This window comes from Pyxicephalus adspersus, chromosome 3 (genome assembly GCF_032062135.1).
Source record: "Pyxicephalus adspersus chromosome 3, UCB_Pads_2.0, whole genome shotgun sequence".
Lineage (NCBI taxonomy): Eukaryota > Metazoa > Chordata > Amphibia > Anura > Pyxicephalidae > Pyxicephalus > Pyxicephalus adspersus.
In genome coordinates, this window is record NC_092860.1 from 35,069,215 (window position 1) to 35,088,359 (window position 19,145).

The 19,145-nt window shown below is 37.7% G+C and overlaps 1 protein-coding gene across 1 annotated transcript; it reads left to right on the forward strand.

Annotated features, from left to right (window-relative positions):
* Nucleotides 1–8,116: 8,116 nt before the first annotated feature.
* Nucleotides 8,117–17,165, forward strand: KCNV2 (potassium voltage-gated channel modifier subfamily V member 2). The gene is made up of 2 exons (XM_072404208.1): nucleotides 8,117–9,651; nucleotides 15,246–17,165. The coding sequence occupies exons 1-2, from the start codon at nucleotides 8,251–8,253 to the stop codon at nucleotides 15,519–15,521; spliced, it is 1,677 nt and encodes a 558-aa protein (XP_072260309.1). The 5' UTR covers nucleotides 8,117–8,250; the 3' UTR covers nucleotides 15,522–17,165.
* The last annotated feature ends 1,980 nt before the right edge of the window (nucleotides 17,166–19,145 follow it).

The following is a 19,145-nucleotide window of genomic DNA, read 5'->3' on the forward strand; positions in this document are numbered from 1 at the left end:
GCTGTGGACCTCTAATTGCAGTGAATATCACTTATTTCTCATTTGCATTAGTCTTTTCAAAGACTACACATCCAAAATCGAAACTCTGGAATGGATTTCTTCTTGGCAGCATAGGTATAACAAATTGACCAGTAATCCATATAAATATACTCTAGTTCCCAAGGACGCAAGCCTAATCTACATGTAGATGTCATCTCTGCAAATATACAAACGTCTCTGTGCATGGTAACATTTAGGCACAGTATACAATTCTTTAAATGTAAGCGTCCCCCATTCTCCCACAAAACTCATACAATGCACAAATAAATATTCAAATAAAACCAATCCTTCAATGCAAATTGCCCAGACTGATAAGATCGACGTTTTGTTGGTCAAACATGGTAATCCTATATGAGGTTAGTGTTTAGTATAACAACATATTATTTAGTATAATACCAACATATTTATACAAAAAGTGGCCACACTTGTAGTCTGTCTGCTTGCACTGAAGCAGGGGATGTGTCTATTGGCATTGTCACTGCTGACCTACAAACCTGTATTTTGCTAAATCATATAGGGATCGCACCAGATTGATCAATGTGCCTTGTGTATTATTTGCTAGCCATCTGATGTCCCATGCTAGATATAGGCAATAACATGCCAAAAATTTGACTTTTGTATGCAAATGTCACTCACTTGAAAATAAACCAATTCAATTTGGTAGCTATAGTTTTGTGCAATTTGCATACACAATGCTTTTGCATTTAATTACTTAACAATGAGTGTTTGGTATCCCCATGTATATGGATTATTGTTGGAGGCATGGGGGAAGTACCTCTCATGCAATGTAATCTCCTGCATTGTGCTACAGGACTCTTTCTTCCCTTCAAAATACTCCCATTACCGAGGTATCATTATTTAAAAAAAAATAAGGGGGAGGGGTGAATAAACAAAAGATTGTGTAGCGCTGACATCAGCTTTTTGCTGATCTGATCCCTTCTACCATACAAAAATGGAGAGCCCTGAAGGCTTAGGTCCTACAACAATGTCATATTCCATACTGCTAGGTGTTCCTCTTTAAGCTGACTTTCACATTTAAATGTGAAGCGCATGTGGTTTCCACACCAGGAAAAAAAAAAAAGGAGCAGTGTCCTAGGCCAAGTATAGACCCATGTCTCTAATGAACCTCTATATTAAAACTGCTAGTGACCTAGGAGACTAGATACCGGGATATCCTTGTTGATCGGGAAGGAGCAAGTTGGCATTATTCCACAAAGACAAGCTGGTGACAACATTCAACGCCTCCTTTATCTTATCCTGTGGATTTCCCCCTCCCCCGGCTCCCCACAGAGCAATAGATAACCCTATTCTTAATCGCTCTTTGTGGTCGGGGATTGTTAAGTATTCAGGGCAGCTTATGTCTCCTCACACTCCTCTTACAACACTGACCCACAACCTTTTTCCTGCCAGGGTTTAAGAACCCCAGTCATTTTCAGTGGTGATCCTGAGGAGGGGGTTCTGTAGAACTAAGGACTACAATCTGCGGTATGTGCTCCTTTTCTTCTCTGCAAGATTTTTCATATCTCCATCTCCGAAGCAATGCGATGTTCATCATGCCCTTTGCTTTGCCTGCTCCCACTGTTTACAACTGGATTCAAAGAAGTATTGTTAAAAAGCCATTGGGTGAGGGAACCCTGGTCCCAATTTATGCTTTCCACCATGAACGCTTGCGCGCTCTCTTACATTACCCAATTGGGGTCCAATGTTGGTTGAAAGCTGGGTTAATTTCAACGGCAGCGGATTTTGGAATTCAGTATAGGGCTATACCCATACATCTTTTAATGAAGCCAATTAATAAATCTCCTGGTACATCGCCACAGCAGTTGGCTAAGTTTCAACCCAGTGCCTCCAACCTTTGTTTTCAAGGTCATTTGGCTCGTTATATCAGCGGTCGCCAACCTTTTTGGTCCTGAGGGCCTCTAAAATTATGGGCTCCTGACCTCGCATGTGCATGGAGAGCAATCATATGCCTAACTACTTGTACACATACATCTTTAGGCAACTTTGTTCTTTTCCAATACTGTTATTTGTTATCCCTGATATTTATTATTTACAAATTTGTTAAAAACCATTGAAACAAAGAAAAGATAATTGTTCAAAAAAGTTGTATCTATTGTGACACCAATGCAGGATTGGTGGTAGAAGGGAGGTATATTTTCCCAAGATTCCTCTCCTATGTGAAGTAGCAGGTGGAAAACTCTCACCTGCGAGGTAATTATTGAAGCAGCACTGAGGGTGAGGTTATAACAGAGCCAGGAGCTCAGTCAGTCTCTCTCTGCCTGGGGACACAGAAGGTTGGTCTGTGTGGATGAACTCAGACCTGAGTAAAAGGTTGCTGAAAGCTTTGTTTGGAGCTGACAGGGAGAAACCCTCCAGCTGATAGACAGGCATGTCGGATGTATAGTAAGTGCTGGACAGGCGAGGTTTTCTTTTGCTATTTTTGTTATTTTATCTGCAACCTTCAAATAAACCTGACTACAAGTCAGCTTAACACTTATACCTCAGTGTATGATCTGAATTGGATGAATCAGACAAGTGTCCTTTGACCCCAGCAAAGGCGATACTGAGCTTAACCCCTTACACTATATATAATTATATATAACATTAGTCCTATATAAAACATATTGCATCTCATAACAGTCATCCATTATCTGCAAACATCAATATTTTGCAAAATGTTGTGTTGAGGAAAAGTCGAGTTTGTAATGGGACAAGTTTCTTAATTCTAATTGATACAGACAGTGACACAGGAGAAGCGGACCCTACCCAGCAGAGCTTACAATCTAGGAGGAGGAAGTATCGCACAATGGAAGGGGGGATATGGAGTGGTGGGAAGTACTGAGGATTTTAAGAGACAGAAGAAGACGGGTAGGTGAACTTGGGTGATGGGTTTTGAGTGATCTTTTCTATGAGCCGAAAGTAGGAACAAATAGGAACAAGATGCACAAATGCAGCCCAATCACTGAACGTCTGATGCTTAAAATTAAATTACAGGCTGTGGGTAAGAGTCGGCATCTTGCATATACAAGAAGAAGTTATTACCAACATTTAACCTGCATGGTAGGTTTACCAGGGTAAATCATTCGATGTCCAAAATTACATAAGAAGTAAGCAACAGTTTTCCTTTATACCTATAGACAAAGACAAGGTCTTCTGGTACAATGGGCTATAAATTAATTTAAAGATAGAGTTGTTTGGTAACAGTAACAGTAGGCATGTTTACCACAAACTGATGACACCATTAAAGAAAAAAGAACCTTCTATTAACCGTGAACCATGATGGTGAAAATAAAAAAGTTTGGTGTTTTGGCAAGTTGCAGTCTTAAAAACAACTGCAAATAATGCATATATATATATATATATATATATTCAAATGTTCTCTAGAAAATGTTAGGCCATCTATCCAAAAGTTGAAGTTAATATTCAATGGATTTTTCAACATGATATTTATCTGAAACAAAAAAAATAAAGGGCGGAGAGGTCTAGCCTAGTAAAAGCCTTGTTCTTCAAATTCTTTTAAACTTTGTGGATTCAAAATAATATAAATACACAGTCATCATGCAATAAAATAATTATGCATGTATGAGTGGTCAAAATGTAGTCACTGGGGTTGATTTACTAAAGAGATATTAGTAGGTATTTATTACCCTGTAAGTGAAGCTCTGCTGTCTTCAACTTTCCAATCATGTGCAAGAAAAATACAGTTTTGCTTTGTATTTCCTTGTGTGTTATTGGGTATTGCAAAGTTAACTATTACCACATTCATCAAGTGAATTCAACTGAATTTTTCTAGTGATTTAGTGATAATTCACTAAATTCCTATGGATAATACTACTAATATATGTTATACTAATCCTACATTTCTGCTAATGGAGGAAAAATCAACTTCTGAGGCTGAGGGTGTACTTCCTCTTCTGAGTACAATATTACATCTATTCAAAGTTTTTGGCAAAATGATTGAAGATACATATTTTTCTTGTGTTTTTTTTATTGCACATATATCACCTTAGTCTATAGATATTGTTTGAATAATGATTTAATATTGGCCTGATTAAATGTGTTAAAAAAATTCTGTAACATTTCTGGAACAAAGGTTTGTTTTTCAGGTATTTTATAAAACTAAAATGATTATGAAATGTATAACATTTTACAAATTACTGGTTTTCTACTTGGTTTACGGACAAATTTCAGGTTTATTTAAGAAAAAGTTGGAGACAGAAAGTCAAAATTAAGTTACTCAGCATTTAATAAAAGCAGTTTTTTTCTGAAATACTCTTTTCTGGAGTGGTAGCCTCTACTGTTTTTTTCCACATTCAGTGTAATTGAGGCCATTTCTCGGGAGCCCAGGGTATCAGGAGCACATCCCCTAAGGATGTGACATCATAACACTACTACATTTACAAAAGCCCAGTGTTGGAGGGGAGAAGAAATAGAAAGATGGCCCCAAGACGTCTAAAGACAGCTGGAAAAAATGGAGGAGGCCATAGGCCTGTGAGGGGGCATGGACATGTTTAACACATTCCAGCTTCACAGAACAATGCTCTTCTTCAAAAAAAGTTAGTTTTTTTTTGTGGAAATGTATAATGATAACATGATGTGGACTAAAAACTAGCATTAAAAAATGTCTTTTATTGTATAGACCAGGCATGGGCAAACTACGACCCCCGGCCATATACGGCCTGTTAGGCTTTTTTATCTGGGCTGTTGAACTCTCTCTCTTTCTCTACTTTAGCAGCTCTGCTGAAGTAGAGAGAGGGAGTTCAACGGGCCGGATAAAAAAGGCCACAGGGGGCCAGATAAAACGGGCCACGGGGGGGGCCACACCGGTCAGAGCTGCGGACCATGTCCCCTGTACAAATCCTCGGCTCAGAGAAGTGGGCGGAACAACCCGCCCACTCTCCCATCGCAGGCTCAGATCTGCGATGGGAGAGTGGGCAGGGTTATGCCATCATGACATCACGTTCACTGGCATCATGATGGCATAACCCCGCCTACTCTCCCATCGGCCTGGCCCCTCTGTCAAATTTTATTATTTAATAAAAGTTTGCCCACCCCTGGTAATGACATACTAAATATTGTATATATGTTTTTTTGCAGCCAACAGACATAGTTAAAACAGTGCAAATAAAAGAGTCATACACACTGAAATCTTACCATATGCCCTAGTTTTGCAGTGCCATTTCAGCCCAAGGAATGTGCTGAACACTGAACAGCAAACCTATGCCATAATCTGAATTAAAACTTAAACTCTGCAAATGTTTCCTATTCTACAGGTGCTGTATAAATATTGTACGTTTTTACAACATCAACCTAGAAGAGAGAAAAAAAACTGAGAATCTGTACAAGAGAAAAATATAAGAGCTGTGTGTATTACATGCACAGCCAGCACAAAAGTGAAAGGCAAGGGTACACATATGGGCAGACAGATGGCACAAGGATTGCAGCCAAATACTTACAAAGGATGGTCATCAAATAAATAAATACACATAAAGATAACCACAGAAGCAAGCAGCAAGACTGCTCTCTAATAGCAGATTCATTACACGAAAACTGAACTGCAGGATAAACAAATATTGGATAAATTCAAGAGGCATTGGTATTCATATTGAATTTTGGTGCTCTTTGTGTATTTTTTACAGATTTGTGCAGTAATCTAGCATGAAACTTTGCCTTTGTGCGGGGGCTTTCTGTATTAAAAACCAAGTCACTCCCACTGTCTATCCTTGTTCAGGGTGATTGGTCTTTTATTCACCCTTCCTGTAGTTTTCTGCAGGCTGCCCTTGATTCCTTGGAATAGCTTCCCTCTATGCAAAGTACTCACTGGACTTTCAAATTCATTTGGAGCACATAAAATGTATTTAAATACCCTAAGTTAATTTTTTTTGTCCTTGGAATTCAGCTGTTCTCAAACATAATTATCCATACATAACTACCAGTCAACCATTTGTAATCACTTCCCTTCCATCCATATAGTACTGCTAAAACATTCACAATAATTCCTCAGCCACCCATTCAGGACCACTAGTAAAACACATCCTGGTAATACACCTATAGTTAGTATTTGAGGATTTTAGGCATAATGTTCATGGTAGAGTGCCTCATAAAAATAAATTAATCCCATCCATGACGTGATCAGCCATGGTGGTCAGGAGAGCCAAAAAAATTCACCTCATCACACAGACAGGGGCAGGGGTAGAGTCGTAAAAAAAGAAGAGGGGGCACAGTACTATCCATGGTCCCTCTCCCACTACACCCCTGCCTATGTGTCACTCAAAGGGGAAGAAACTTCCCCCAGAGAGACGTCATGATACCAGAACCGAGGAGACAACCTGCCCACCACCCTGAGCCTGCAATTCTATATGGCAGACATGGTCCGTGGCTCTGGCAGGTGCGCTCCCCCAGCGGGGTCATCCTTCTGACCCCGTGGGGGGTGGACCGGCCAGAGCAGCGGACCACAAAAGAATTCTTTGAAAAAAATAAGACTGGGCACATGTGTCCATTCCCGAAAAAAGTAAGGGCACTCCACACTATACCCCTGGTAAGGGGTCAGGAAAAGAGTGGGCATGCGCATGCACTGTGCACTTTAAGCAGGTGGGCTGCATTGTGGCTGTGCATTGACATCACTGGGCTCCTCTCTTTTATCTGATCTCTCGTGCAGACCGCACTACAATGTGACTACAATGTGCAACCCTCGCCCAGTCTAAGCCTGGTCGCGGGTACTGAGAAACTGTTTAGTAAAAAGGAGTAGGTGGCAGATGTGCTGTATGCATGAAAAAGCCTTGCCTGCTGCTGGGCCCCCTACTACTTGGCTGTGCAGGGACCGTAATGATACCTTAACATTTTTTTTTAATTCTTATGAGTCCCCTATTCTGCCAAACGTAGAACTGCCCCACAGGAGTCACTAGCTTTGCATTTGGGTAAATGTGTAGTGTAAAAAAACAAAACAAGGATAAATATACAAGTACACCCCATAATTCAATACCTTGTAGAATCACTATTAGCAGCAATAACTCTCACATTGTTGAGGAGGAATTTTGACCCATTTTTCTTTACAATGTTGTTTCAGTTCATTGAGGTTAGCAGTCATTTGTTTAAGATAAGCTCTTTTATAGGTCCCACCTGATTACCGTAGGTTAAGGTCTGGACAATGACCAGTTTATTGCAACACTTTGATTCTTTTCTTTTTCAGCTATTCTGTTGTAGATTTGCTGGCGTGCTTGGGATTATTGTCCTGTAGCAGGACCCAATTTCAGCCTTTGGTATACAGAGGAATGCATGGTTGACTGCTTGATGCCCAGGTCCTGTGGCCCACATCATCAACCCTCCACCACTTTGCATGATTGTTGGTATTTGTAGTGATATTTGATATACAAAGGAGTTTGTACCGACATGCTGTGTTTGGTTTTCACCAAACCTAATGCTTTGCATTATAACCAAACATCTCCATCATCTCATCTATACCAAAGACTTTCACACTTGTGATCACATTTGCTAATTATCAATTAATCAAGTTCATTTGGATAGCAGTACCCTCTGAATTTCAATGGAAGTTGTAGGAGTGTACCTAATTTTTCACACACTGCTTTTGTATTTTCACTTGTATATTTCATGTACTGTTATCCAAAGTTGTATGTATCCAGTTTTAAGACCTGCTAAAGACCATCTGATTTGAAAGAGGATGTATTTTTTTTCCACATGCCTGTATATATATTTTAAGTATAATTACTGATCATACTACTAGCATCTACATTTCTTGTTCTTTTTCATTCAGTGTTCCATGTGCAACTGAAGGGGACATAATAATCTACATATTTATATTAATCACATCTATGTGTATGTCATATTTACTGAAAAGTATTCCAGTTTCTCCCTATACATAATAAACATGTTCGGAAAAAAACATTCATGTCAATTCAGTGTTCAGTTGAAATGTCTAGTCCTATCAGTGTGACACATTTGTTCAGAGTTCCAGTGAATGTTGTAAGTTGGAAGCTGAACGGGATAATAACATGAAAATCCCTTCTTAAGTATTTAAATCTTCTTTGTCAGCAGGACTTAAAACTGCCAGAGACACATACAGCATAAAATGCTTTGCTATTGTTTGCTTCTGTAGCGATATAATTCAGGGAGACATAGAAATATGATATACAGAGATGGCCATTGCTCTTGGCATATTTGTATGACTGATCTTTTCATGAACTTTGACTAGGCATGCTGCAATACAGACAGAGGGCCAGGGCTCCTCCTTTGTCATTTTTTAGAGAAGGATCTGGAAGACCCCGTGGTGACGAGGAACGATTTCACCTGGCTAGAGATTCTAGTGGCTTCAAGTGGACCTCTGAAAGCAATTTTGTTTATTACATTGAGGATGAAGATGATGATGTAGAGGAACAGAAATGGGCAGAGCGAGAAGAAAAACGACTGGATGGATGGAAAAAGCAGTTTGTTTCTAGCCATGAAAATGGATCCTATGAGGATGATCAAGACATACGTATACTTTCTCCCTCTGTTTTTGGAAATGTTCGCAGCAGCTTGCTACACATCAACGTGGGTGGCACAGCTTACTTTATATCCTACATGATAGCAGCTAGTTATCCCAAAACTCGGATAGGAAGATTGGCAACATATACTGATCGGCAGCGTAAACTAGATTTATGTGATGATTACAGCCCAGTGGATGATGTCTATTTCTTTGACCGAGACCCAGCAATATTCCATCATATCTACAACTTCTATCGTACTGGGGTGTTGTGGGTGAGGGATGAGTTGTGCCCTCGCAGCTTTCTGGAAGAAATCAACTATTGGGGTGTAAGAGTAAAGCATACTCCTCGTTGCTGTCGAATATCATTTGAGGAGAGGCAAGACGAGCTTAGTGAGCAGTTAAAGATCCAAAGGGAACTCAGAGCTGAAATGGAGACAGAGGAGAATGAGGAACTTTTTAGAGGAATGCTTTATGGACAGATGAGACGCTGTATATGGAACTTGATGGAAAAACCCTTCTCTTCAGTCACAGCCAAAGCCATAGCGGTTGCATCCAGCTTCTTTGTTCTCATTTCAGTTGTAGCTATGACACTTAACACAGTTGAAGACATGCAGTACAAAAATGCCGCTGGGCTTCCTAGTGGTAAACCTTATTTAGAGCATGTGGAGACCGTCTGTATTACATTTTTTACTTTGGAGTACATACTGCGTCTCATCTCTACTCCAGACATACAGGATTTTCTGCGCAGTGTTCTTAATGCTGTGGACCTCATTGCAATATTGCCACTGTATCTACAAATGCTTCTTGAAAAGTTTTCTGATGATGATGAAGGTGGTAAAAAGACCAGCCATGAGCATGAAATAGAGGCTGTGGGAAGAGTTGGCAAAGTTGGACAAGTACTTAGAATAATGAGGCTGATGCGTATATTCAGAATTCTTAAGTTGGCACGCCATTCTACAGGACTAAGGGCTTTTGGGTTCACTCTTCGACAGTGCTATCAGCAAGTGGGCTGTCTATTACTCTTCATTGCCATGGGAATATTTTCCTTCTCAGCCATGGTCTACACAGTTGAACATGATGTCTCGGGCACAAACTTCACAAGTATTCCTCATGCCTGGTGGTGGGCAGCAGTAAGTTTTGCTTTCAGTGTCTACAAAACACTTCAAATGTTTGAAACTTTTGTGATTTGTCCAAATTGCCTGGTGTTCATGATTTATTTGATTCTTTGTAGATCAGACAGATAGATGTCTTAATATCCAGGCCAAATGAACATTTGCTAATTGGCAATTCCCCTGATTTTATCATCACTACAAGGGATATATTTTAATTCATAAAAAACACTAAATACATATAATATCTACCACATAATACACATTTTCTAACCTGGGGAATGAACTGAGTATAAATAACAAGTATATTTGAAGATATTTCCACAAGATATTTCCACAATATCTTCTGCTGTTACAGAAAACTCATATCAGTTTGACAATGAGAAAGAATACATTGGACTTCAGATCTAAGTGGTCAAAGCAGCAGTGAGTGGTGACAAATCATATCTGTAGCACATAGATATGTCTCAAATTGGTAAAAAAAAAACACTGATGTTGAAAGAAGCTGGTGTCAGAATCGAGGCTCCAGAGAGACTATGGATGGAACTATGAACAGAGTGCATGCATATAAATATATATATATATATATATATATATATATATATATATATATATAAATATATACACACACACACATTTATTCCATTTATCTTAAGGCTTTTCATCATACAGAAACAGGCAGTTAGGTATTCTCTTCTGTATATCTGTGACACCACTAAAATCTTGCATAAAATACAACTATCCTGTACTAAGCTATGTCACATTCTTCAGATCTTATAAACTACACATAAGTTACAAGTCCTGCAAAAATGAAAGTATATAAAGGCAGCTTGGGGTGAAGTGGACCCAAAGCCTAAAAAAATGTTCATGTTGAAAAATGGTCAGGTGTCTTTGTTACTTTTTTTTTGTTAACACAAAGTTTCCCCCCTGGGCAACACATTGTGGAGATAGACCACTGCTATCTGTGAGAGAGAACCAATCTCTCTGCAATGGTCCTACATGGGCAGAGTGAATAATGCTCTCCTACAGCCTCTGCTACAAGTAAGAAATACACATAACTGTTTTCATGCAAACTAAACTATGCACTAAAAATAAATCCTAATTTGCTTTTTAAAGAAAAATACTAAAAGGTTAGTATGAACCTTTGTAAAGCTTTCTTAAAACACAATTGCATATCCCACTTTTGCCAGAAATAAAACACAGGAGTTTAACTAATCATTTTAACATAGTGGATGATGCAGATCATTCCTAAATGCTCCTGAACCATCTTCACTGGTTTACAGCATGGATACAGGGTAAAATAATTCCGCCACTTATTACAAAAAAAGCATTAAGATGTTTCAGTCTTGCTGGCCATCATCAATTCAGCACATGGAAACAATGGCTTCTATTGAAGGAGGAACAAGAAAGAATGACTAGACAGTCTAAGAACCGTAACATGATCCACTAAACCAGTGCCAGCACTTCTTAAAGGGGAGGAAAAAGAGGACTGTATAGGCCTGATTTACTATTGACTTTATCAAGGACTTGTTACTGGCTTTCCTTTAATTCTCAAAACATCACACACTTTTCTCTTGTTTTTCCATCCTTCCAGTTACCTAATCTTCATACTAATCACCCTCCTACAATAACAGATAGTGTTCTGCACTGACAATACAGACAAAAAAACATGGACATAGTATTATACACATTACACACATATAGTCCTCATTAGCCATCTATACACAACATGGGCATTGTAAAATATAACATGTAGAATATATATAATATATATCAGAATGCATGCTAGCAATGGAATGTCTAACCTCAATTTCCTGCTCTTTAAATGTAATCTTCTTCCTCTTTCTTCATTCTTTAGTTTTCCATGCTTTACATTTCCAGTGTATCAAAGGGACAGATGCAGAGAGTTAAAAGAAATTGAGGTTAGACAGTTCATGATTGGTAACAGCTCATGTGATGTATGAATTAAAATGCCCACATGCCTAAGAATATGAAGGAAGAACTACTCATAAATGAAGATAAAGGTTAAGAAAATATATTAATATTATAAGAATAAAATTCCAGTGTCTTTGTACACTTTACAAATGAGTGATAGCTTCAGAGTGAAAAGATCTTTAAACTGATTTATCAGTAATAAACTGAAGATATAGAAGGGAAAACTTGAGTGGAATACAGAGAGTGAATGGACACCCCGGCACATCGTAGGAGAAGGTAGAATTGACTGAATTGGGAATGGAGACAGGTTGTTGGGGGTGGGGAGAGAAGGGTTGGGTGGCTAACGGGAAGAAATGAGGTGTGATTGTGTAAAGGCACATTGACAAAGGCTTTATATTATTGTTATTAGACAGTATTTATATAGCGTCAACATATTAAGCAGCACTTTACAAAGTCCATAGTCATGTCAATAACTGTTTCCCAAAGGGGCTCACAATCTAATGTCCCTAGACTCTCAGGAAGGCATGGTTTGGGTCATGTTGTCTATATTACATATTTGGGCAAAATGACAGGTGGAATACACTGTATATGTTTTAATGGGCTGGAGTTATAAGGGGATATTTTATGTGAGTTAATACATTTTCCTGGGCTCGTTGTTTTGGTCCAAGATTGTGCCACACTGTTGTTGATCTGGCTATTGATAAAAGAATAATCATCAGAATTAGGCTAAGTAGACACACATGCAATATTTTGGAAAGTATTTTTCACAATTCTTTCCAACAACAGCACAATGCATACAGAACCGTTCTGCTCTATGGAGAGGTGAGAATGATGGAGAGGTGAGAATGATGGAGCGGCACCCCGCTGCGCTCTCACCCCCCGTTCACCAACAAGCACTGTACACACACAAGATTCTTGTCTGATATCAGCCCCGAGATGAATATCAGACAAGAACCATTGTACGTGTGTATGTAGTCTTAGGGTCAAAAGGAACACAGCAAATTAAAATAAAAATAGGTGAGCATCTCTATTTTGTTTTTTTTGAACAAATGTCTTGGTTTGATGTGGTGTTGGTAAAGTTCTGGAGAAGACTTCATTTTGGTGGTGGCACATTCATTCATAACAGGAGTTAAATGCTGTCTGTGGTTGGTCTTTGATAGTGCCAAAAAAGAAAATGATAAATTTGTAAATCTTTGGTGTTGATTGCGTAATTTTATTATTATTATTAATAAACAGGATTTATATAGTGCCAACATATTACGCAGCGCTGTACAATAAATAGGGATTGCAAATGACAGACTAATACAGACAGTGATACAGGAGGAGAGAACCCTGCCCCGAAGAGCTTACAATCTAGTAGAAATGACAGTGACTTCAACTTGTGTTTGTTGATCGTGGTATTAATCGAAGTTTAGGTATGATGGTAGAAGGTTTCGGAAGTACCCACTGAGCTGGTGTGATCTGTGGCTCGTGGCTGGTACAGATGGTTATGGCATTCATACTGGGAGGCACTGTAGAGTTTGTATAAACTTTAACTTTATTCTGTAAATGTTTGTTATCTTAAGGTTGTTGCATGAACAACATTATTATTTATATTAAGGTTGTGGCCAAAATAACTCCTAAAAACAAGTCATCTTGTGCATTAATATTTATTAAATATGGTATTACTGTGTTATGTGTCACATCCTCTTATCCCGTCCTTTTGGGATTCAGCTCTGCCCAAGTGGTGTGAATTATAACTTTCTACATGAGAGTACTGTAGGGGGTGGTGTGTGTAAGCCAAATTCCATACTTTTTTTCTGTTTTGACTTATAGAACATTGTTTTTGTATGATGGTGATTGTAAGACTAAATGAGAATTAGGTAAAGCCATCAACAATTCCTTGATAAAGTTGTTGAGATGATGCATATCAGGCCGCAATCGTGGCAGGACTATATAAACCTAAATCTTGCACAACTTAACTTCAAGAACATGGAACCACTCTGCAGCCTTTCCACTTAACTCGAGCATTTATTATAATGGTCAGATAATTCTAAAATTCTCCAGTACAATTAGTAGATCAGATGTTTATAGCACTTTCAGGCTCTAATTACATTGTAAATAGTATCAATAACATGCATAGCTTGGTAACCCTTTATAGACATTTTTAAATCAGCAAAATAAAGTCAGCCTATTGTATTGTAATATTTGGTTACAAAAGATTACAGGGCTTTACCCATTATTGTTGATCTCATAGCTTTTCCTAATCTACTATTTAATGGAAAGAACTTCAGGAAGGATCAAATGACTGTGTTTACTTCCAAATTACCTGTTTATGGAATGATCATTCATATACCATCTATTACCAACAGAGGAAAGAATGTTTCAAAAATGGCTATACTTAGGATTGCAGCGTTAAAAACATGGCCCATTTGCCCCCACTAAGCATAAGCAGTATTTATGCAAATTGTATGCTAATTGTTTAGCTGTTGTCATTTTAAAATTTGAAAAACAGTTACTCATTTTAAATTATGGAGTTTTTGATCCTACAATACCTCTGTTCTACATCTTTACAAGCTTGTTTGCCAGAGAACAAAACCTGTTCTCACTTTAAAATACAGTACAGGTAGTCCAAAAGTTACTCCTAGATACGAACGGGGGGCTTCCCGATACAAACAGGGCAGTATGAATGACTTCCAGAAGAAATTTTTTGCTAAACACAGCAGAGACTGAGCTCTTCTGCAACATCTTGTAACTCTGTAATGACCAAGACAAACTCTGCAGTTGTTTCTTCTTGCATAAGCACAGCTTGCTCCAGTTTTTTGCTTTGTTTGCGATTAGCTCAGTGTGGATTTTATGCAGTAACTGACACCACTCTGCCTAATAATATGTTGAGACAAACATTTGACCTAATTACATTTATTAAAATAATGTACCTGTTCCATCCTACATACAAATTCAACTTAAGAACAAACCTACTATCCCTATCTCATATGTAACCCGGGGACTACCTGTAATGGGTTATAAAAGAGGCAATCAGGTTTTTAAGTAGGGAACATGAGAAGCATGAAATTTGTTCTGTTCCCTACTTTTTTAAATATACCTCATATAGTAATGTGAGGGGAAAAAAGTTTATACACTTCCTCCACCTATCTAAAGTAACAATCCAGCTTTGCTCCAGTTACATTTTTAAGAAAAGTGATTTAGGCTTAGTAAATATAGAACATCTGGACTTATGTTTGTTCTGGTTTTCAGGTGCCATTCTTTGTTTGTTTTGTACAATGCATAAGGTGTACAGTGATGTTCAAATGGCGATGTTTCATGGAAACCAACATTGTCATATATGTACTAGACCAAATATAAATGGAAAACAAAATAACCTACAATGCTTGTTTTGGGAGAGGAAAATAGAAGTACCCTAAAAGTGAACATAGCTCAATGTCATGATACATAATATAGTAATAATATAATCAGACACAAAGATTTACTCAATTGCTGCATTGCATTGGAGGTCTGTATACTTGTCGTTCACTGAGATAAACTGAGGATAAAAAATAGCAGCTAAATCAGGCCCATGGGGCTTTTCCGTGTTAGCAGTAATCTTAACCTTTTCTGCTTTCCCTATTATAGTAATTACTTAGAAAGGAATCAGGTGCTGTGTAGAATTTGAATACATTAATACTTTTGTTATTTGTTTCCAGGTCAGCATCTCCACAGTGGGATATGGAGACACTTACCCAGAAACTCACCTTGGTCGTCTGTTTGCTTTCCTCTGCATTGCTTTTGGGATCATTCTAAATGGAATGCCCATTTCCATTCTCTATAACAAGTTCTCAGATTACTATAGCAAACTAAAATCCTATGAATATACTGCAATCCGAAAGAAAAGAGGAAAAGTTAATTTTACTGGCCGAGCTATGCAGAAGATGACTGAGTGCTGTGCTGTGCCAACACAGCATCTGCCAGGACACCACTGACGAGATTAACAAGGATTGATCTATATCTGTTACCCTGTCAAAATGCATATTTAAAGGACAACACCATAGAAATGATAAAATGTTTGAAGAAGTGAAATATTTGTAATTTTCTCTCTCCAAAACGCTAAACATGACCTGTTACTTTAAACAGTCTACTGTTGCAATCTACATGCAGAAAGTAGTTTGAGGCAGCAATGAAGAAAATCAACTGCAGGTCAATTGCACCTAACAACAAAATAATCACGGAAGTATCTCAAATGAAAATACAAGCTCAAATGTAATGTGTATTTTTCCCTTGACACAAACCTTTAGGTAGGTCCAATGATAATGTGCACTGAATATTCCTGGTGTTGGCCAAATCTAACTTCTGCAAACACTTGGCATCTAAACAAAAATTCTGGATTGTTCATAGGACAATAGAAACATTCACAAACCATGTTTACCATCCCAGCCTTTCATGGTTCCAGTGAAATTAAGTTGGCCTTAAAAGATATACGTGACCCAAGCATGACTCAATTAGGGATAAAAGGCTAAATATGCAATACAATGGCGGCTTGCAATTTGAAATGTATACAATGACCTCACTGTAAAAAAAAAAATGATAGGACCACCAGAATCATATTATAACCATTTCAAAACATGGCATGCAAGGAAAGGAAATTTTATTTTCTGAGGTGAGTATACACAATAAATCTGCTTACACACATCCTAATTCATGCACTCCATGCAATATAGTTAGTCTTATTGTGTTTTCTATATTTTGCAACTACCAACATTTTTACCAAGTTTTCAACATAGCTTACTCACATAACTAATAGGTATGGTAAAGTTCCAAATCTATACTTTATCAGAGGGAAAAGTAGATTAAGATAAAAAAATACAAGATTAACCATTAAAAAAAAAGTTTAACACTGAATCTAAATCTATACCTAATGTTATCAGTGTGAACAATTGGCTTGCAGTCTATAAGAACATTACATTATTATTGCATATCTCTATTGATGAAAATTCTTGAGGGCAGCTGCAATGGTTTACTTCAAATTAACTTTCACATACTTTTAAAGAATGGATTATACTAGGAACAATTATATTGTATCTAGGTGAAGGTCATGAAAGTTTTATATGCCTTCATGAAATTATATAGGAAAAAACAACTCAAATATCAAATGTGTTTCCCATGATTTTATTAGTATAGGTGAACTTCTTGGTTCTATCAGATATGTCCAGTCATGGGCACATAGGGGCTGATTTATTACAAGCCTTACTGAGATAAAAAAAAACATTCACTGTGAATGGTATTCCAAAATATACATGGGCAGCAACAAATCATAGCTAAGCACAACACAATACACCTATTTATTCAAGCGTTAAGGTACAGAGTACTGCAACACACATCAAAAAGGTGCGCAGCAGCACTTAGCATTGTGGTTTATGCAGTTAAAATATTCAATAATATAACAAAAAAAAAGGCTTTTGCTTACTTGTGGTTTGATGTGTAAATAGGCAGTTTTACCTTGTTCATTAAACTTATAAAGTGAACTTATGTTTTACAACGAGCAAATGTTTATTTCCTTATGTATTGACCCTTGTTCTACCAGTGGGTGCAATAAATAAAATATTCCTAATAAAAAAAAATGTCATACTCCCTCCATTTTCTTTGTGGATTATTAGTTCTTTAAAGCAGTCGTGGTTATCTGGAGTGATGATGCTTAAAGGCTGGTTAACATAGGTTCATAGGAAGTGGTGCTGCTCAGGGGTTGGCTATTGGTCTCCAGAAAGATAGTCGGGTAATTGGGAATGGGTGGTAATACTACTTATCTGAAGTGGAGCTGCTCAGAGGTTTTTTATTGGTCTTTGAAAAGATAATGAGGTCATGGGAAGTGAGAAAAACCTCTTGTAATTTTGGTAGGGGATAGTAGCAGTGCCTAACACAGAAATCAAAATGTCTGGAGTTTCTGCGTAAGGAAAAAAGCTGCATGTGACACCAGGTAACCCAGTGCTGCAGGTGAGAGTGCTAGTCACCAATCCAACTGTACTTTCCATTGGGGTGAAAATTGTTGACGTATGGTCCTTGATTCATGAATATCATGCTGACCTTCTGGTTTTAATACTATGTAACCAAAAAAGAAATAGAGAGAACTTCTAATGTGATCTTTATGCTTGTTCAGGGTAGGGACATACAATGTAATCAAACCAGTAGGTAACTAGCATTTTCAAAGGAAGGTCTAAATGGCAGACCCTATATACTGCTCCTCAAGTGAGCCTGTTAGATTGTATACAAATGCATACAGTAAAAGGAGATTGAATGAACTTCCTTGGCTTTCTGGTAGCATGTGTTTTTTTTCACAGCCAATGCAATGCCACTCCCCGGCTAATCCAAATGTTCCATACTTCAGTACCCGTTCCCCATTGCACTGTGATTTCTCCTACCGAATGACAACACTACAGGATGTACGGCGAAACAGAACTGCAGCAATCAGTATTTAAACCAACCAAAGGGCTAAAAAATTGCAGCGACCAATACCAAAATTATTGGATAGGCAAGCATATTTCTTCCTGTTTGTCCTAAAATCAATCCCTATGTTGCTTTGTAGTTCTGTGGATCCTAGGTCAAGGTGAAACATTGAAACATTGGCCTCTGAGATTAAGCTTTGCCTCTATCCTCAAATTCCAGATGCGTTGTGGAAAGTATAAAACAAGGTATGTAAAAGGTAAAGAGAATTCAAACCCAGCCAATCAATAAACCTATAAAATGGATGCTCATAGGTTTTATTATCTCCTTAGTGTACAGATTCTTACTTACATAAAACCCCAGTGAAATGTCTCCTTGTGAAATAGGTGTTATGACAAAAAAAAAATCTGGGTCTTCACTAAACATAGGCATTTGCATGTACATATAGCATAATGTTTTTCATACAAATATGTAAAAGCAATGGATGACACACTATTGGGTACCATGTATGCAAACCACAGATGATTACCTGGCTATTAACATTTAACACCCATTAACACCAGAGAATGCTGATTCAGGAAATACCTGATAACCTTATGGAACAGTACGTTTTTTCCCAAATTCTAGGACCATACTGTAAAGGTTTTCAATGCTTGCCTCTAGATTTTGAGTATAGGGTGCTGAATGTGCAAATTTTTACATTTTGATTTTGAACTTTTTCTTCATTAGGTAAATGACTGACTAGCAGCATGGCTTTAAATTCTTTTTTTGACTTGTGGAAAATACAAGGATGGAAGTGATCAGAATAATTCCTGTGGTATTTTAGGATCAGGGTTCCAGAGCCAATAGACGTGTGCCCAGTTCCATGTTTTTGTACAGAATTAGATACAAGGAAAGGTTCAATTTCCTTAGGATATGTGAAAGGAGTTTTTTTCAGTACAATTTAACCTTGAGTAACAAAACAAAGGGACTATTACTACAGCACAATGTGCTTACGTAATAACAACAAACTGGAAACAAACTGAAAATTAGTATCCCATATTCTGGACATATGGCTTTAATGGTAGAATCTAAAAATGTTATTACCAAAAAATATACAATTATTAAAGCAGCAACAGCTTTTACGTTAATCTATTAATTTTAGTTGGTGAAATAAATAAATGTACAATATG